The sequence below is a fragment of the Corvus hawaiiensis genome, chromosome 4 (assembly GCF_020740725.1).
Source record: "Corvus hawaiiensis isolate bCorHaw1 chromosome 4, bCorHaw1.pri.cur, whole genome shotgun sequence".
Taxonomy (NCBI): Eukaryota; Metazoa; Chordata; class Aves; order Passeriformes; family Corvidae; genus Corvus; species Corvus hawaiiensis.
In genome coordinates this window covers 45,621,416-45,642,833 of record NC_063216.1, presented here as the reverse complement: position 1 = coordinate 45,642,833, position 21,418 = coordinate 45,621,416, and the positions used below count along the sequence as shown (strand labels likewise).

Genomic DNA, 21,418 nt, shown 5'->3' with positions numbered 1-21,418 from the left:
TGTTTTTCTTTTTTTTTTTTTTACGATTCAGCCTTGAATGTCATTTTGGCCTTTTCTGGCAGTGCTGAAATAGAAATCAGAGATACTTGTGTGTGCGGGGCAGGTGAGCTTGTTTATGTATTGGAAACAGCAACAGGGATACAGTTAACAGTTTAAATTGACCAGAAACAACTCTGTAAGGTGATTGCTTAGATATGGAGACTCTACAAATGTACAAATCCAGTATCTTTATATTCACCAAGAACAATAATTACCAATAACAACTTGAATACCAGAATAAACCAATGCAGCTGCTGGTGAGCATATAAAGCAACTGGCAGTATTTTATTGCTTGGGGGCCGAGGGGAGAGGAAAGAATTTGTGTGATGTATTTGTAAAATATATTTACAATTTTAAATTCTAAAAATGTGTTGCAGGGGGTAATGTTTATCATAAAGGAGGCTGAAAATAAAGCATATTAAATAGGACCTTTCTTCCTTCACGAAACTGGTTCACTTAAAAAGCTCATGTGTGACAGTACAAGTTTACAGGTTTATGGATCATTAAAGAGCTTTTGTATCAATCTCCACTGACATAATTTTAAAAAAGCCATTTTCTTTTAAAAAAACCTTTCTAATTTGTCTGAACTAATTTCAGTTTCACTCTTTGCAGTAATCCCCCATCAGAGGTTTTATCCCACTAAAAAAGTCTCTGCTTAAAAATCCCCACAGGTTGCAAGACATACCATTAAATATTTCATTGCATAGGGAATAACATATGTTCTAACAAAGTTTGCTTAAGTGGGGGAGTAATGTTCAATGCAAACTGCAGCTTCCTGCAAGCATTTTGTTACAACATCTAAAGCCTGCTTTGTCTAATGAGTGCACCCTTCTCGCCAGCGAATAAAGGTTTCCAAAATCAGAGATGGAGCCATTTCACAGGAAAACCCAGTGCAGTAAATCACTCTGCCTTGTCCATCAGACAGCAGCACCTTCCTGATAAAAAGGATTTTTAAAAACTGCATACATAACCTGGACACTGCTGTTTGTTAGCAGAGGTTAACTCCATGCTTTTCCCTCAAACAGCTGCTGCTGCTGAAGGGAGAAGAACATGTAGATGATGTTTAAAATATCTCCCCAGTTTCTTATATGGGGAAAAAAGAAGGCCCTTATGTATTTTTTACTGTTACTAATCCTAGATTGTTTAGAATGGAATGACTTGACTTTATGAAGAATGAAACTATTTCCAAAGTAACCGTGGATTAATAGAAGCCTTGAGACAGACTGACTGACCTCCTGTGCTTTTCAGTGCTGTACAGCATCTGAGCTTCAATCTCAGAGAAATCTTAAATGGATTTAGCACCATAATTGTCTTTTGTTACCGAATGTCCCACTCGGGTGGTTTCTGCTATAACGTATTTGTAGGATCCCGCGTCTCCGTACTAACACTGGTGCGTCCGCTCTGCTGAAGGAAGGCAGCATTCGGATCACCCCACTCCCCACTCCCTGAAGTGTGTTGTTCTGAGCTTCCCTTCTGAGATGCCAGTGGGTTTCTGCTAATGACCAGTTCCAGCTTATTGCCAGATTCTGCAATGAGAGGCACAACCAAACAGCAGTCGAAGTCTCTGGTGCGGACGTGGTTTACCTGATTGATGGGAAGATTGATTCTTGTTACCGTTTTAGGGAGGAAAAAAAATGAGATCACAAGAGAAACAGATTTATCCTTGAGACTATGGAGCCTGATTTAACTATTCCAAGTAGAGAATCACCCAACATAAGACTGTTCAACCGTGGTGTCTAATCTGAAGACATCAATTAATTTTCTACTCACTCTTAGAATGTAGCTGAAATGGGGATATTTACACTGATACTGGCTGTTGCCAGCTGTCACAATGCCCACTCCATAAATGATATTTAACAGCACATAGTTTTTCTGTTCTTCAGTGTTTGTCAATTGAAATGCAGTAGAGCACATGTGAGATTTCAATTCAGTTCAGGTCTTCTCTGGTTTTACCTAATAGATATAAATTTACATAAAATTTTTTTTTTGGGCCAGTTGAGAAATGATTTTGTTTTTTCATCATAGTCCAGCTTGGCACTGGGATAAGTGTGGTGCTGAGTGACTATCACATTATTCCAACTATGTCAGTCAACACTTGGAGTAAATACAGAAATAATTCCAAGGTTTGTATCAAGAAAAGCAAAAAAGACAAATCTGTCTGGAAATGCTTTGGGAAATCCAGCTTCCTAGTGAGCATTTGTATGTTTCTTTCAGAGTTCAAAAATACCTAGCATTCTGAAAGAATTTGTTTATGTAAATCTGACTGCACAGGAAAATTCAGCTTTAGTGCCACTGCATAAAAGTTCAAAGCTCTATGAAGTGCTGCCTTTTCTTGCCAAGAAAAGAAATCTAAGAAATCTACACAGCACGGCCCGTGGTGCAGAGCAATTATGGTCATTTGACCTTCTTCCTGCCCCCCTTAAAACATCCCAGCAGAAATACAAACGGTGGTGCTCGTTATATTATAATAATAGTATAATATAATATAATAAGCAATGTAGATTACTGGGCTGTTCCAAGTAACAAAACTGCAAAACTGTGCAGTTTTCTGCAATCACATCTCCGAACGTGGACACCCAAACACCCCCCAGCGTGGTTATAAATCTTTCTACAAAGTAATCCATATGTGATGTCCCTTCATGCCAAACCTGCAAAATGCACAAACATTACCTGTAGAAGTCTGTCATATGGTTTTAAACCTCCCAGATCACCAGGGCCAGCTGGTCGAATGTTTTTAACATACACTCCTTTTTCCAATAAACCATCCGAGACACTGAACCCAAAGTCTTCTCCATCAGAGTCCTTGTACAAAGTTACCTGTGCAGGAGATGTGACGTGATGATAAAGAAAAAAATTTTGTCCCCATTTCTACAAGCATTAGGCAGGTTTTCCTCCTAGGATGGTTTTGGTGATTTTTTTTTTTTTTTCCACATTAGAGAGATCACTTACCTACTATTTGGTACTTACAGTATTAAAGTTGTCCCCATTTTGACATTATGTTAATATTCCCAGAAGCCACTTTATTCTTCTGTAAATAAACAGCCCCTTTCACTTCTGGTTGTCAGCTGGAAATTTGTGGTATTTTAGGCCACCTTTTCTAGTGTCGCTTTTTGAGCCTTTTAAGTGTTTTGTTTCTCTGTTCTATAGCTGCCAAGATCTGAGTACAAGATAAGGCTTAGTTTTGCTTCAGGTATGAAGACCTGGCCTCAACCAAACAATTGGTATTGTGTCTTCCAGTAAAGGAAATAAAGACCATTGTCACTGTAAGCTCTAGACAGCCTGGTTTTGCCCAGGCAGTGTCCACAGCCTAACCTCAAAAGTGCTCAGTATAAGAGTTACAATGCAATCTTTTAAGCAAGTACAAATAAGGCTCCTTCTGAAAGAGCTTGCAGGCAGTGTTCTTACAGTTACATAGCCATGAGGTGGTCATTCAAAAGCAGGAAACAGAAGATAATAAAACTGTTAGGAGAAGGTTTTTCAGGTATTCAGGTATTTTCAGGTATTGAAGACAAGTGCTCAGAGAGAGTTTTGTGAATTTGATATTTGACAGATAAAGATAGAGACTTCTTTGTAAGTAAGTGGCATGCTCAGGTTTTTATTTTTTCTTGATCCTCCCTCACATCAGGAGTGCTGACCTATGCAAGTAAATCCTGTGAGTGGTGTGCCATCTGACACTGTGCACAGATAGAGTTGCACAGTCAAAACTGTGCTTTTACTGCTGTAGCATGTACCACCCTGGATTCAAAATGCACTGGTTTTATCATACCTTGGCTGATAAAAATGACACCATTAAGCGTTCCAAAATTTTATAATGGCTAGGTACAAGTAATGTTCCATGTGTTGCATCCTTGTGGGTGTGTCAGTCACTGACTTCCTTCCTGATGTTTCTGAAGTGCAGACTCATTCGAATTGAAGGGGACTTTGGGAAGTCTCTAGTCCAGTGTCCTGCTCAAAGCAGGCTGAGGGCTTGGTCAGCATTTCAGAGAAGGGTGCCAAGGCACAGCACTGCTGGGGCACAGCACTGGTTGGTGCTGCCTTCAGAAGGCTGCTGAGCTCCTGTCTTAATTGCCATTGTGAAAAGGTAAGCCAGAACAGAACAGGTTGTCTCAAAACAGGAGTAAAGGATCTGGGGTTTGGGTTTCTTTCTTGCTCTCTGCAGTTTTCTTGACTTGGGTTTAGGGGTTTATCAGCTCTGCTTTCACCAGAATGAAATCACACGTGCTAGTAAGTAAGTTCAGTAGCTGTCTGGGGCAGCTTGAGAGAAGTTGGATACCAGGGCAGCTGCTGCAGCAGTAGCACCATCTTCTCTGTAGATGTGGATGGTGCATTGCAGGGCTGCTGTGAAAATGTCAGTGTCTTGTGCCGTGGGGAGCACAAACACCCCCACGGTGTTTGTAAGTTCATCCCTTACTTTACCCCAGCACATCCTCTTCCCTTGTTTTTCTCCCCCTGAACAGCACTGCAAAGCAGAAAGCCACACCTGAAGTCCCCTTAACTAAGCTAAAAGCTTTCTTCCTGCCAGTGACTTTTTTGGGTATGAGCTGTCCTTTCATACTTCCCAGGGACTGTGGTGTTTAAGGTCTTTGCCTTCTTTTCCCCATCTTCCCCGCAAAGTAACTTCTTGCTGAACCTTTCAAATGTCCTCCATCCCTGCACGAATTTTAGGAGTCAGTGAGCATTTCAGCTACTAAGAAACCTATCTGCAAATTCCCAATAATTCATCATAGAATGATTTTAATTTGTATCAACAGATGCTATATCAGCAGGACTCTGGGGAAATTCTAATGATTTGTTATGAACAGAGGCTTTTGTTTGTGGTATCATAGCATGTTTAACATGGCTTTGATGAAAAGTATGTTTGAAGCTGCTACAAAAGTGTTTAAGAGCACCATCCTGCAAGACTGAAAAAAAACCAATAAAGCAGGGAGATATATTTTACTCAACAGATTAGTGTGCACTTCCTGGCAGAAATGAAAAATAATTAGACCAAGGCCCAAATTCTCTTCTAACAAAGTAACTTTTTTCCCTCATCATCACAAAGGACAGAAGTGCTTCAAGTTAACTGCTTCTTAAAGAAGTCTTGAAAAGTTAATGTAAAAAAGGGATACCATACCTAAGAGAAGACGACTTAAAATACTCTGTACTATTCTAGCACAGGTGGCACAGTTTTTAAAAGGAACTTCCCCTTTCCACTTACTCCTTTTTTTTCCCCCTTCTTCAGGCACTGGAGTCAAATGGAGCTGGATCCAGCCCAGATGAACTACAAAAGCATAGGAAACAGGGGACTCTCTGAAGTCATCTAGACTGAATTCTTGTCCTAAGACAAGATCAACTGCACCTAAGCCATTGCGGAGATACATTTATCTCCAGTGATCGAGACTCCACAGTCTATTAAAGTAATCCTTTTCAGTGCTTCAGATGTCTTCCTTGGGTCTAAACTGAATCACCCTTGCTGAGGCTTAAGCCTGTTGCCATCCACAGAGGACAAGATCACTTTATTCTGTCTTTCTCTGCAGTGATGTGAAATAAGGCTTCTTTTTCTCTGGACCTTGTCCATATGGTCAACATCTTTAATTTTCAGACCCCAAACTGGACACTATTACAGTCAAGACCTTCTCAAAGCCAAGCTGGAGTGGAGAATAATTCACCACAGATGGTGGTCCCATTCATATGTTCTATGATAGTGTTGCTTTTTCTCTTGTTTTTAGTGAGCAATCTATCAGCAAGCAAAACATACAAATTCAGCTCTAGAGATCTCTAGAAGCTCTAGATCTATATTAGCTCACCTTACCTTGTGTCTTGTCTATAATAATGCCCATGCCACTTCATGCCCCCCTTGTGAGACAAAAAATGGAGCATTTCAAATGATAAGGGGCATGAAAGCAGAGTTTTGCTGTAGAGGGTCAGTGAGAAGTAACTGCAATGGAGAGGGCAAGGCAAGGGACTAGGAGGGGCACGGAGCTTGGGAATGATCATCCAAAGTCTTTTATCAATCACAGCTTACACATTTCAAAATACTTTCTAATGTTTTTAGTTCTTCAGATCTACAGATCCTAGATTTTTACAAACTGCTTCCCTTACAACTATCTTCTCTTGACTTTTGCTATACTTAACAGGAGCTTGGAACTTAAAGAAACTGATGCTTACTTCAGGGATGAGGTAGCAATTTAACCTTGTTGCGTGTTTGACAGCTGTCACATTTTTCAGATGGAAGTCATCTGCAGAGAACTTTCTTTTGTATTAGAGGTTGTAATTTTGGGGCTAATTCTTCTTAGAGCAACATATATTCTTCAAAGAGAATCTCTGATAAAAGCCCTGCTATCTGAAATGCTCCATTTCTATTTAATAATGGGTATGGACAAAGCCCTACCACAGGTTCCTCATCTTCACTTGCAGCAGCCCTCTCTGAATGGAATAAAACTGCAGACAATTCACACAACACCTAAATCATGCAGGTTTATCTATACTGCTGATCACAACTCTTTGGAAGGTCTGATCTCAATAGCAAAATCTCAATTTGGGTTATTTGTTAGACTTTTAAATTTACATCAGGAGCCTAAGGGAAAAAGAAAGTGGAATTGGAAATTTAATTCATATTTCATAAGCAATTAAATAGTTACAAATTTAAAACACAAGCTTATACATTTTGAGTCTGTGCCTATACCTCTCCTCCCTCTCAAATCAATGGGAAAATGCTTAATTTAAATTCATACATCTTGCAAAGATCAGCTATTGAGATATTTTAACTGACTGTAATTTTAGGTTAATGACTACTTGCAATAATAATATTGAAAAATTATCTGATCCTAGTGCATATTTTTGCTCTCAGAGGAATGTGCGCTCTATGAAACTTCTAAAAAATGGTCTGCTATGATTTTTAGAAAAATATTAATCTATATTATTACCTAAGTAGATAAAATCATTAAAGGCATTCATTAAATTTGGGTACTGATATAGCAATACATTATCCAGCTAAATTAAATGTTATTAAACCATCTAGAACAAATGTTTGAAGAGATTTGTAGGACACTTATCTCAATCCTAGTTTCCTCGGGACAAAGACAGTTCAAGTGCACAACTGGTGAATGGAATGCAGAGAGAAGGAGCAGTGAAGAATTCAGGTTACCTTGCTGCAAAGTGAACTCTGACCTGTGGCCACACAGGCCCTGCCTCAACAGGGATGCGGACTCGTCACACTGACACAGAACAAAGGCACCTGCCCTGCCCTGCCCACGAAACTGGGAAAGCTCAGCAGCATATAGTCAAGTACATAGCTTGAAAATCTGCCACAGGAGGTCTAAGACAAGCTATGTCTTAGCTTGTATCTCAAAACTGCTTATACCATCACAGTTTTCCAAATCTTCCTATTTTTCAGTGGCCCAGCTACTTAAGATATTTGCCTGCAGAGGGCAGAACACATTGCCAGCAAGGGGATACATGAAAAATACTTCAACCAAGGCATTTCCCTGACAGTGAAGTCATTCCTGTGGCATTGCAGCTCTTTTGGAAAACTATGATTGGACAAGCTGTCCAAAGGAACAGGTTATTAGTATTAAACTAGAGGTCTACTACAAAAATGAAGGAGGAGAGAGAAACTAACAGGCACACTGCTACACAAGAACCAGCAGGAAAACTGACAAGTAAGAACTTGCTCAGATGGGCATGAATAAAAAGCAGTCCATGCTGCCCAGGGTAACCTGCATGTGTCACAGGGGTAAAACCTCACTCTGGGGAGTCAGACCATAAGATCCAGTCACTAGTTTCTGTTTTTCTTGAATGACTGTAAGGATTTGGAAAATCCTCGGTACAGGTTAAACTTTCAGATTTTTAGGGAGGAAATGACTCTTTTCTGGGTGCCAGAACAGACAGTAAAAGCAAACTCAGCATCACTTCAGCAGACGGGAAAACTGGCTATATTGTCTGAACAAAACCTGGAAATTACTCAAGGGGAAGGTCAAAGCAATCTTAAAAATAGTCAACTGAAGCAAGGAGAAAGCTCATGGACAGGGTATTTGTACTGCCCAGGACTCTAACAGCTAGTTACTATCACAGAATACCACTGACTCGTTAACAGAACTCTGATGACTCCTTTCCAGGCAACGATTTATTTTAACATGAAAGGCTGGTTTTGTAACCCAGAACTGTGCCTTTGCTGAATGTGAGCACACTGTGAAATGCTTACTGGCATACTTTGGTTTTCACTTTTATTCACCGCTCAGAAAAACTGAGCACAGTACCTAACTCCACTGATCACATCAAGCTGGAAATAGGAACAGCTTGAAACTATCACAACACATCCTCATTGATCATATACACTGGCAATGAATTCATTTACCATATATGAGATCAATTCTCTACTACCTTCTACAAACATTCATTTAGACCATACTCAGTGAGTCCTTACGTTGCTGGACTAAACTGAACTACAGACTAAACTCAGTCAAATCCACAGGGATTAGAAACCAACCCAAATCTCTTGAGAATGATCACGTGAAGTATTAATGAAATTTCTCTGTGTTCTGCCTCCTTTCTGGAAAGATCTCAGACCTTTAAGAGGAAGATGGGTGCAGGAAACAGGATGCTCATTCCCATCAGGGAGAAAGGCATTATAATGTCGCTCAAAGTTTTGGAAACTGGTTGATGTTATGGCCTCACTGGACTTGAGACCCAAAGTGGCAGGGTGTTTGCTGTGCATATTAAAGATACTTTATCCCATACTTGCTTGGAGTGCAGTGCCACCTCCGTATCACCAAGTGATTTCAACCATCCTGAGCAGTGGAAAGTTGCACAGTCTGAAGATTATCCTTTTTAGAGCAAAGGAATTATGAAGAGGAAAGAAGCAATACCTAATTTGAAATAACGTTCTGTATTACGTATATTGAATCTCTTGTATTTGATTCAAAATGAGTGTTAATTTGAAAAAGGACCAATGGGAGCCCCAAACCCTCCTGAGTAATTTCCTAAAGAAATGTATTTTCTAGAAATTAAATTTTGCTTTCTTAATGAACACATTTTGCAGAGAAGAGTTATTGGTCCTGTCAATTCAAATTACCAGTGGATGCTCCTTTCAAAAGAGCAGTGCCTTTTGAGGATTTATTGTAAAATGGAATAGTAGACAAGGATGCATCTTATTCATTTGTTTTCCCCCACAAGGATCTATCATTAATATGTTCATAAGAACTAATATGCATGGCCCCCAAATTACTTCTGTGGAGTCATTATAAAAAGTGCTTACTGTGTTGCCATATAATTAGAGTTCCTGGGCTGAATATATTGTTTCAAAGCTGTCAGAAGAAAATTTACAGACCTTGTGTAACTCCACAGGAGTTGGTGACATGATTTCTTTCATTTCTTGCTTAAATTTTCTCAGAACCATGGACTTTCTCCCCACATCTGACGGCAATGTGTTGCTACGAGTAGCTTGACTGTAATGTGGCCTTACAGAACTTCTTTCCTGGAAGCTGGCTTGTCTTCCCAGCTGGTTACGAGGTTGTGGGTTTTCATGATTCAAACTCATTGTACTTCCTGACATGATTGTGGCCTAGAGCATTAATGAACAGGTTAATTTGTAACAGAGAATGCGGGTTAAGTAAGTGGTTAATTCATAGCAGCAGGAAAAACACCTCTATTCTTTGTTAGAACACAATCATTCAGAGCACAGCAAAAGGCAAGAGGCTAGATGTTCAATCTGCTTGCAAGTCACTATAAAATAAAGGACCACAACAAAACACAGTAACAATATAGGAACCCTATAGGCAAAAGTTTTCAGATGGCATTTCAAACTAAAATACTGAGCACCAGAACGACTATGCCTGTAAGCCAGTCCCCTGGCAGACTGAAGAGTGTGTAGTGTAATTGCTAATTTTAAAAATATTTTACACATAAATATAACAACATCTAAGTTGTGGCATAATTGCATTTGTTGGAATTGGAACTACAGGAAAGCATTTACAATTCAGACTGTGTGTGCAAGGTAAAAAAAATGTGAGTCAGCAGAATATGTAGGTAGCTCTAGAGCCAGCATGGGCAGAGCGTCTGGACACTACCTCAAGCTGGGGAAATCTCAGTGCAGGTAAGCTCACCGCCTGGAAAGAAACTTTGCATGACATGCACACTGCAAGAGTGACTGCCTTAGCTCAGGACTAACACTGGCCCTGGTCTCACTGCTGGTTTTAATCTCAGTAAAAGCCAGCCTTTTGTTTTAGATGCAAGAATACATGGAGGATGAAATCTTCAAAGATGATGATGGGTGTAGAAGGTATCTTTTCAGCTTTATACCGGCTAGCGCTTGTATTTCAATGCCTTAGAAAGCCTCGAGCAGCCTTGAGAGGTAGCACGGGCGATCTAGCACTTTAGTAGCTCTAAAATCGGTACCTGAATCAGCTGCAGAGCAAATACCATCAGCAGAAGCAAAGAGGGAGAAATATAGCTCCCTGCTCGCTCAATTCCCTGCAGTTAGAAGCCTTCAAATGAGACAGACGACCAGAGATGTTTACAGGAAGGTAGCTGAGCTGAGAGAGGGCCTTTGCCTCCCCTCGACCATCTTCTTATTCGGAGAAGGGGCAAGGGGATGACTGGGGGCGGACCCGGGGTGAGCGGCCAATCAGACACTGCTGAAGAGTCTGAGTTACATTTGGCTTTGCCCGCGCTTGGAACAAAGGAACTCGGAGCACATGTCTTTGGGAGGGGGGATGGGAAGCTCAAAACAGGCAGCAACAGATGGGAATCACCTCACCCAGTGGGTGGAACAGACTGACTTGAAAAGCACCCATGCACAGCAAGGAGCCTCCTCCTTTGGGAAAGATTTTCTGCTCTGGGGAATGGGAGGCAAATGCACTTTGGCACAGCCACTGCAGGGACAGGGTGTGCTGATTTTCCTATTTATTATCTCTTCTGATGGACAAGCGGCAAGGGAAATTTAAAGACCATAACCTGAACTCTGACTGGGACTGGATGCAGACAGCCTGCTTGAAAGTGAGAAGTAAAAAATAAGGGCAAAACAGACAAATAAATGTTTGCCTATGACTGGTGAGCATGCCTGTCACCCGTCCTTCTCACAGCTCTAGCACTACTATCACTATGAGATAATGGATTGTAGCCATAACACTCTTTTGTGCTTCATTATGACTGATATTACTGCCTGATGGAGCAAAAGCAGCCAGAGGACTTGGCAAACAACAGCCTTCTTTGCTCTTTGGCTGAAGACCTTGAAATGAAAAATGATAAGGAGTCCTTGACTATGCCAGGGCACTTCATAAAGTAGAGGCATGGCCACTCTCAGCAACCTGTCACACTGAATGAGTCTGGCTTTCTTTTCAGAGCTGGGGGTTGTGCAACGAGGCAATGCTATAAATGTACATCTACTGTTCTGAATTTCACTTTTGTGAAAGGCTGAGGAAAATTCAGTGTGTTGAAGTAACTGAATTCTGGTCAGCATGGATGACCTATTTCCCTTTCAGAATTATCTATTTCCATATCCTTTTATTATGCTCTGAATACTGAAAACTGCAAGAGAAGCCTGCAGTACTGAATCATATTTAACTATGGAATTAAACCAGTATAAGATTTTCTCCTGCATTTTTCTGGTTTGCAATAACAAATACATGAGAATCACATTTTGCTATCCATACATGCAATACAAAAGTCCTAAATCTGAGGAAGTAAATTAATCTGAACTGAAAAACTTTCACCCAGTTATGCCATTTGCATTCCTCCTGGCTGCTAAAGGACTTTATATAACATAAAAATGAAAATGAGATTCTGCCAGTTTTGCAGCTCCAGGAATTTAAAAGAACATAAAAGAAAATATTTTAGGGCCTTTCATTCTATAGCTTTAATTGGCAGTATAATTGTAATTGTACTGATAACTTAGAGGAAAGGTGATTAGAAAATGAAAGAGTCCCAAGTTACTCTGTATCTGTTTTCTTCCCCCAATGCACTCAGCACCATCTAACACAAAGCATGGTTAGATTTGTAATAAACTTAAGGATGAAATATGAAAATTTGTTACATGGTGAAGAAATTGCTGTTTAATGAACATTTCTCAACATTTCTCACATTGGCAGCTTCTTTTTCTTTCAGAGTGGTGCAATTACAGGTAAACATTTTGAAAAGCTGATTTTCTTTTATGTTCATCTTAATCAAATTAAGTTTCAATTTAAAAGACAACCTACAACATGCTAAGAAAAGCTGCATGAAGCGTCTGTCAGAGAATGGAATGTATTGCTGCAGGAAGGTTATGCCCACTTAGAAGTTCTGTGCCATTTGCTGCCTCTACAGACAGCACCGATGGTTATGCACAGCAGAAGCTGCAAGTCAAAAGCACTGGGGTGAACATGTTTATAGAATTTTGGTTGCATTGCACAAAAGAAAATAGCTCTGGTTAGGGGCAGGGGAGACAGCTGCACAAGCAAAAATATAAAGGTAAAGGGTAGGTACCAAGAGAGTCATGTTTCTCAAACACAGACGCCTGTCAGCCTTGTCCTGTGGAGAGGGGTTAAAGCTTTTAAATGAATTGGTGTGATTAGTGCAACTTAAAAGAAAAAAGGAGAAAATAAAATGAATGTAAACCAAACCAAAACCATTATATTTGTCTATAATTGGAAAGAAAGGTTAAGATTGTTCTACCTCTAGTTCCCTCAGAATTCCTGACTGGCCACAGGTCTCTAAATCCTCCAGAGCCTGAGACCAGAAATTTTCCTCCTGGTCAGCCTCGGTGTTATCATGGGTACCTGTGAAGCTAGATTTACAATGAGAAGTTAAAAAAATGTGGACTTTTTTCCCCCTCTAAAAATATATATTACACACGTGCCTTGCCACAGATTGCAACTTGAATGACAGAACGTTATGCAGGAGAGTGGGGAAGAGTCGCTGATCAGGAGAGGCTGGATGGACATGCAGAGCACATGGCAGACAAGCCTTCTCATAACCTGGCAGTCACTAGCAGCTGGCAGGATCTGAGCAGCGAGTTGTTCAGTTAGGAGATAAATGGATTCCAAGAACAATTCAATACACATTTTTACTGGATTGAAACTGGGACCTCCCTATGAAAATTAATGAATCAACCAGTAGCTGTGTGCAGAGCTGCTCCGTGCAACAAATATTTGCAATAAAACCTTTCAACCTCACAGACTTCTCCCAGGCAATATGGAAAGAGTCCTCATTTTTTGCAAACAACGTTATGCAAAAGAGGCTTGGTGGTGCTTTTTAACGGATTCTTTCAGGCTAAGCTGCATTTATCATTATCAATTTAAGCCCACCTGACTGCTGTATATAAACTACTCCAATCGTTTCATACATAAACACAGAGAAACTTTCAGGGATGCCGCTGTCTTGCACGGAAACTTAGGTCTCTGGTGTTTTGTAAATGCATCAAAGCCTTATTACAAGCACTCTGGAGCAGATGTTGGTGACAGTGATGCTTAGGGAAGCTGCTCAGCAAGTGAGGTCAGGTAACAACCACCAACTCTAGGCTGTGGCAACACAGCCCAAAGCAACACCTTTACAGTGCATGTGTGTATACAGGGAGGGAAGCAGGAGGTTTTTTCTATCTTAGCAAGGAGAAGCAGCTCAGTAAAGGTTCACACAAGCATCAGAGCTGCTGCATGGGAGAGGGCTGATTATGTGAAAGGCACAGGGGAAGAAGGATGAGGAAGGAAAGTGACAATTCGCCCTTTTGGTGGCAGCAAGCTGTTACTTTGGAGCAGCTGCCCATGGACTGCAGCTAGTGGTGCTTAACAGCACATAAACAGAGCAAACACTATTATGGAAGCATCTGAGGCCTTGCTTGACAAACAATGTATTACTGAGAATAGCGTGAATGGAATTCTGTTTACAGAATAGCTTTTAAATAGGAGAATTGCCCAGCACGAGGGAGGACAGCTTGAATGCTTCACACACATGATACTCTGCCTCAGAGATGCTTTCTTACAGCTACAATCAGTCAAGCAGACAATGGTCAGCCATTTCAATCTCTTATTGCAATGATTCTCCACCTAGCATCAGTGTCTCTTCTAAGATATTGCAATAGATACAGCAATGGCAAGAATACCTACTCAGATCACAGATGCAATTCCTCCCAGGCAAGACAAGAAAGTATTTAAAACATGATTTTAGAAAGATCCTTGACTTCTGAAATGAGCTTTTTCAACAAATCTATGTAGTTCTTTCAACAGCCAATGTTGAACGTAGACTAATTTATCCATTACAATACCTCTTGCTGTATTACATATTAATGATATCAAATGGAACTTAAGCTAATGAACAGGATAATTTGAGGCAATTGTCTGCGACAGCAAAACCTGGATTTCCTAGAACTGGAGGTCCATTTCTTCTCAGACTTCTGTGAAATTTAAAATCGTGATGCCTCTATGTCTGGACTTAGTTAAAGCAATTTCTTTTTCAGCTCTCCTCTCCTCTTTTACTCTTTCTCTGAGTCTTGTCTCCCGATGTGTGAAATCTCAACTTTTGCATCTTCATTACAGTCACACGAGTAATTTGTAGCTGAGCTACTGCACCAAAAAAGGTACCAAAATAACTTCTTATCTAGATGTCTTTTTTATCTGAAACCCGAGAGATTGATTTTAAGTCATATGAAATATTGTTTGACCTATAATGAACATATGTGGTTTTCTGAAGCTTATTCACTCAAAGAGCCATCAGAAATTCAGATGCATAAAAAGTCTGAAGGAAAGGCAGTAGGACAGATAATGAAGACATTGGTGTCTATGATTTGGTTCTTATTGCCATATGAGAGATAAAATCTTTGTCTTTTTTAGTTTTTTTCATCAGGAGGTTCTTGGATCTGGCAGACTCATTCCTGTAAGCATTCTTTTAATGTATAAAACATTTTCTCTGGAGCAGGAACTGTAACAGACTTGTCCTACCTGCCAGTGATAGGTAGACACCAGGCTACAGAGTGGTTTAAGCTCTCTGGTTTCATTTGCTTGCCCACTGAAATCTCCTTGTCAATCAACAGCAAGTTAATGTTGTGTTTTCTGCTTTTACCCTGTTTTTCTCATTTCAGCTGTCTTTCCTTTCTTTCCCTGTCCTCTCACACCCTCCGCCCCCACCTCTGCCTCAGCCCCGCTGGATCTCACTTCTGTGCACTTTTTGGTTTCCTACCTGGAAGTATTCCACTCTTCCAGCTGTCCCCCACCTTTCCTTTGCCCTCCAGAGGCACCTTTCCACATCTTTCCCTCTTTCTTCACGCTCCTGATGCTCTCTTCACCTGATCTTTCTACAGATGTTTGCTTTAAATGGTTTTCTTGATTCTCTCCCAATGTCTCAGTCTCCTTCTGTTGCCACATATTCTTGGAAGCTGTGCTAAACAAAATAAAGGTAAGAAAAAATTACTTTCTAGGGCTAGACAAGAAGTTGTTTAGCTAGAACTACAAGGGAAGAGGTGTTTTTCTGGGGATCCCTCTAACAGGCTTGAAAAACAGACATACCCTCCTCAAATACTCCAGCACTCGGGACAGGAACACCATCATATGTGGCACCATCCATTTTACAGAGAGAGCATTAAAGTAATCATTATTTTAATTTGTACTGAATCTCTCAGGTGTAAGTCACATTGACAAGCAGAACAAGACTCTAATGTGCATACTTTCTGCTGAACAGTGCATTAAAATGGTAATAGAACACATGCTTTTCATTTACCAGATTCTATATTTTACAATTCAGCTCCCCGATTCATTGCTCATCAACTTTTTCAGCCCATTACTTACATAGCAGCAAAACAGTAGGAATCTGTGGCTGCATCTCATTTGAGAAACAAAATATGGGCTGTAACTGTGGATAAAGGCCCTGTTAAACTAAAGATACTAAGCTACCTATAATGGGCAGTATGAAGAAAACTATCTAATTTCCTTTATTAAACATTGCCCACTACTAGCCTATGAAAACTGCCAGTGTGCTTCTGCAGTGGGGACCAAAGGAGCTGGATACAGACTGAGAGTTCACACTTGCCATATCTTAGCTGTCATCCTGCCAGGCTTGTCTCCAGACAAAACACCACAAAGCCATGGGCTGTATCAGAGGGTCTGTCATTCAAATTCTGAAAGCATCATCTAAATTTTGCCTTGATTTGTATTTCAAAGGTAACAGACTGGACCTTATAGATTTCCTTATCCAGTATGTTTATACAGGCACCAGGAAGGTTTTCTTTAGTACTAAACTTGAATTTTTCACAGACTGGGATTTCAGGCTCAGTGTGCTGGTACGCCAAGAAAGTGTGTTCTCATGAAGGACATGCATGTCTGCAGGTCCTGAGGGTGGGTACAAAGAGCACAGAAATCTCTTTAACGGTGACGCCTGTCTACCCACATCTGAAGAAGAACAGTTCATTGGCAGAAATTACCCAAGGCTCTGCAGTGGATCCACTAACAGTTTGTCAGAGACTGAAAATAGTTTATGCCTCAAACACTGATATAAAGCTACAGCCACAGAAACCTCCTTGAAGAACTTTGGACTGTAAATAGAACTGCTGATTAGATTAAAGGAAACCCATTGTTCAATCACCTCAGGCTGAGGGAAAGGTATGCATCCACAAAAGGCCAAAGCCACCAGCTGCAACTATCCCTGGCTGAGTTTGGGGCGGGGGGAGAGCCCAGCTCACAGAAGCCAGGTTTACACAGACTCCCCCCAGCTGAGTAGGGGGAAGGAGGAGGTTTTGGGTGCATGGTGCAACCTCTGGTGAGAGGCAATAAACACCCATCCTCCGTTACACAAACCGGCCCAGCTGTGGAACCCCCAACCCCACAGGCCACATCCATGGGACATTCCCGTGAGAGGCTTGGCCCCACAGGGCTGCACGTGGTGCAACAGACCCAGAGTCTGCTGTGAGAGACTGACCCCCACCCCAGGGGGACATGGCCGGACATGCCCACCCAGCCTGAGCATAGAAACCCATGGGACTCTCTGCCTTCTCGGGGACCTTCACCACCAAGAGACCAGCTGGAGAGGATCGTCAAGGCACCAGTGGGACCCAAGGAGCAGTGATATTCTTTTATTCTGTCTCTGTCACCCCTCATCCCCCCACCTATTTTCTATTTCTTTCTTTCCCCTTTTCTTCTCTCTTTCTCTCATATTTACTATACAACAAAACCCTTGCTATTGTCACTGGCATATGGTCTCGTTTGCACCTTAATTCGGGCAGAGGCATCTCTAAGAATGTTAAAACTGGATCTTAACACAGTTCCAAAAGAAAAGAAAACTTAGAACAGAAGAGATTTTTGTGTCCTTCACTATCTCCAAGAATTGTGAAGTAAAAATTTTTTTCTCAAGAAGTTCTTTTGTCCACAGAGAAATTAACTGAAAAGGAGATTTACTTCTCAGGAGAGAAGGAATAACTGCATGGCAAACTACCATAGGTTTGAACAAGACATTTGTACCTGGATCACTTTTTACTCCTACTGAATCACTCCTACTGAATGTGGATGTCTCAAGTATTTATGGAAGAAGACTGTAATTTGTGCTTCTTTGCCCAAACCAAAATGAATTTTCATTGAAGACAAAAGATTAACACGCCAGTTGTCTTTAGCCATAATATCCGTAGGTTTATTTTTATGAAGTGGAAAACAGATAACGTTTTTTCTGAAACTTGCCCAGGGAAATGCCCTAATTTTTTTGTTTGTTTATTCTTAAGGGATAAATGCTGTGTTTTATTGGCTGAAGTAACTCAAAATAAACATATGTCTTGGTTTTGGTATCATAATCCTCCATAAAGATCACTAATCCACCCCAAAAAGTTCCATGAAGTATACTGTATCTCATATTTAAAGGAAAAGCTGCTATAGCTTCATTAGAAAAACATAATTTCATTCAAGCTAGTAAGTGTTCATTTTTGAGACACTGCTGCAGCTGCAAATCAGAGAACAGAAACTCATATGGGAACTTACGTGCTTGCTGCAGGTCGATCCCATTCGTCATCACTCAGCCCTGTCTCATGAAATGGGTGGTTCCGTGGTTTGCTTGGAGGGGACAAACTGGCCTGCTTGGGACTCCTCCATTCATAGGTATTGAAGTTGTATCCTGAAGCCTGATAGGTGTGTCCTAAAAAGATGAATTACTAATTTACAGCAATGCATATGCTGAAAGGACAAGAAAGCACACCTCTGAAACTGGGTTCTCAAGAACTGTTGGATTCATCATTGTTGGCTTTTTTTTTTCCTGTTGTAGGCAGACTATTTGACCTAGATTATGTAGTGAATGAATCAATGAATCACATGTGATATGGATATGTTAAATATGTGTTAACATGGTCATATGCAACATGCCCAAACTTAAAGCTAAGTTATTAGGAAACTGCTTCAGATGTATTGAAAAAAGTTTGCAAAGATGCATTAAAAATCCCCATGAACTTGGCTTTTCACGTGCCCTTTCACTAGGGCTCTGAGAGCTCAGGGGAGGCCTGTCTCATAATGGGCACACATTCCCAGGACCAATATACACCATCTCTATCACCCATTTCTAAGTGTCTCAAGGCTGTATAAGTGGCATCAGATGGCTTTTATACCTACAGAGTTTATTTCTGGGTTTTTTATTTGTCCTGGGTTGCAGTGTATTCTATTACCATCCTCAGGAGCCGTTGAAATCAGGTGGGGCAGTGTTTCCTTGCCTCCTCCCCCCAGACTATCTTTCTGTTAATTGCCCATCATTGTCCTGCCGCCTGACTCAGAGATAACTCCCTCCGGACTATCTTCTGTTAATGAGCCTAATCAACACTTTGCCTCATGACTCATTACCCCATTGTGAGATGCTCCACCCAGAGGGAGGAACCAAGCATCCCATCGTGGATATAATCTGGGACTCTGACCACCAGAGGGAACGGCTTCTCACTGGATTTCCAGAGGACAGGAGCTACACAGCCACCACTGGACTTCCTGAGGAAGAGCAGACTGTTTTACTACAGGATCACTGCTTCAGAGGACTGCAGCCACCCTTCTACCAGACTGCTACCACCACCGTGCCTAACAGGGTGTCAGGTTGTACCTTGACTCTGTCAGTTTGACAGTGTTTTCTTTTACTTTTTTTTTCCCTTTTTCTTTAATTTCCATTAAATTGTTATTCTGACTTGGTGCCTCCCACTGGTTTGTTTTCAAACTAGTACATTATTTTATCATACTAACAAAGCAGGTATTACTTCAATAGTACTTCTTTAACTGAAACTAGGTGTAATTTGAATTCCAAGTAGGAAGCAGTTTCCAAGTGATGTTATCAAGAAGAACACATGGATCAACGGGTCACAAGCTGATGCTGATCTAGTAAGCAAAATCCATCATGGTAGAACTGAGATACAGAATATATTATATATATATATAAAATATATATGTAATAGACTTCACCTGGATACATTCCTTTTCTAGCTCTATAGTTGGTATTTTTTGATGTGCATATCAGATTAGGAAGCACTATTTTGTTGATGATTAACAATTATCACTGCTGCCACCCCTCTAAAGAGGGTAATTTGCTTCCATAAATCAGTCTAGACCTGTCTCCCTCAAAGCCTGTAACTAGCTCTGTAACAACAGAGCTGTGAGCATCTTCCAGCAAATTGGCAGACATTAACATACTCCCAGATTCTAGGAAAGGTATTGGTTGGGAAGATGCCACTGCTGTGTGGTGAAGGCTCTGGATTAGTAAAACAGACTCATAAGACAAAGGTACAAAATGGGGTATTAATTCAAGGAGAGAAAAGACAGCTCACCAGCATTAAATTGGTAATTAATAGGATAAAGCATTATCTGGTGCTCCAGAAACATCCCCCAACTCCTCAACTTGCTTAGCCTGTGCTTATTGCCAAGAAAAGTTTGGAGAAAAGCCAAAGTTAGCTTGATGGGTCAAGACAGAATGAACTTTAATAGAAATGGGGGCCACCATCACAGCAAGGGATAAAGGCACAAATCTGTTTACACTCAGGCTGTTTAGCAGAGGTGCCATGTAATCAGCCAAGTCTGGGCTGATTTCTTTAAGGAAGTTAAAAAAAAAATCTGCTTTGAGATACTGGTTCAGCTTTGGCATGGCATCTGAATCATCAGGACTTTGGAAAACATTCTGGGCCTCAGTCCTTTCCACAGCTGAACAATTTGCTCCAAACATTATCAATTCATCCAGAAAATGAGAATTACCACTCTGGCACTTTTTTAGCAACACTTCTCCTTAGAACTTAAAAACATCAGAGGAAAATCTAATATAACTTATTTTGATAAACTGACCAACACAGTTAAGAAAAGGGGTCAAATTAATCCAAATTCTAACTCCAGTGATAAAACTATTTGAGGTAAGGATCTATCTGTTCAGATAGCTGCCAGGTAATGGGAATACATGCTTTACTACGGAAAGAAACATTTTTAAAAGAGTTAAATAAAACACCAACGTTGTGTGTAAGTTATTTTTCTTGTTATCAAGAATATTAAAAAATGTCTATATCCCTCACTGCCTAAAAAAAAATGTTACAAATTGAGATTATTTGAAAATCCTATATAAAACAATAGTCAGAGGTGAAAAAATTATCTTTATGGAAAATCATGTCTGTAAATAAAATGACTGTTTTTGACAGCTGAAAGTTAGATTAATACTGCAGGAATGAGGAAGAAGCAAGAGATTTACCAATCATAGGCAATGACTAATGTTGCCCTTCAGTAGTTTATAATAAATCTGTTGTCATTTAAAAATTAATGCATATGGGCATCAAACTCATGAACATCTCCAGAGTGTTCTGTGCCTTGCATTGATCTGTACTTGAAGGATAAACTCATTTAGTTGTGGATGAGCTATGGACCAAGCTATTCAGATGTCAGTAAAGCTAACAAAAGCCTGTTAATGTATTGATAAATGCTTTGTAACACATCACATCCTCATGAAAGAATGAATCTGAGGCCAGCCAAGTGCAAGAAATCATGCTGCCTGCCAAGGTGTGTGGTCATAATGAGACAGCAGCACATTATAAAGTACAGGGTTAAAAGTCAGTACAGGTAAAAAGTTCTCCTTAGGGCAAAGGAAGGTCAGCCATGAAGGCAATAATTCCTGCTTTAAATGCTGATTGTATTTTTGACAGTACCTTGATTTCCAAAGCTGGTATCAATACCAGAGCCATCCCATGACTCTACTGCACTGTCAACACTTGGGACTGTAGTGGAGTAGATGTCCGAGAGCTTGCCAGATTTCTGTGCAGCAGAGCTTTCATCTTCAGCATCGCTCAGTTCACTCACGTGACCCACAGGCACAGAAAATTTCTTGGGACTGGTAGCTGAATAGGATTACATAAAAAAAGGTGTTGATCCTTGCTTTACTGCAGTTCTGAGAATCTGGTTTTTACTCCTGACACAAAGCTTTTCCATGGATGGCCTAAATGCTTGTTAATCTGCAATAACACATG

General features: G+C 40.5%; 1 protein-coding gene across 12 annotated transcripts in view; it reads right to left on the bottom strand.

Annotated features, from left to right (window-relative positions):
- Positions 1-2: 2 nt before the first annotated feature.
- The window catches only part of GRIP1 (glutamate receptor interacting protein 1), a 331,823-nt gene continuing 310,407 nt past the window's right edge, over positions 3-21,418 (bottom strand). For 9 of the 12 annotated variants that reach the window (XM_048302708.1, XM_048302713.1, XM_048302715.1 and 6 more), the window contains 8 exons: positions 21,101-21,289; positions 17,940-18,093; positions 15,163-15,363; positions 12,667-12,778; positions 12,478-12,522; positions 9,347-9,580; positions 2,710-2,856; positions 3-1,623 (listed from right to left, as the gene is read on the bottom strand). In XM_048302708.1, coding sequence (XP_048158665.1) covers positions 1,387-1,623; positions 2,710-2,856; positions 9,347-9,580; positions 12,478-12,522; positions 12,667-12,778; positions 15,163-15,363; positions 17,940-18,093; positions 21,101-21,289 — 1,319 coding nt within the window. In that variant the 3' untranslated portion in view covers positions 3-1,386. The remainder of the gene's footprint in view (positions 1,624-2,709; positions 2,857-9,346; positions 9,581-12,477; positions 12,523-12,666; positions 12,779-15,162; positions 15,364-17,939; positions 18,094-21,100; positions 21,290-21,418) is intronic. The other 3 variants (XM_048302716.1, XM_048302707.1, XM_048302717.1) reach the window with 1 other exon arrangement.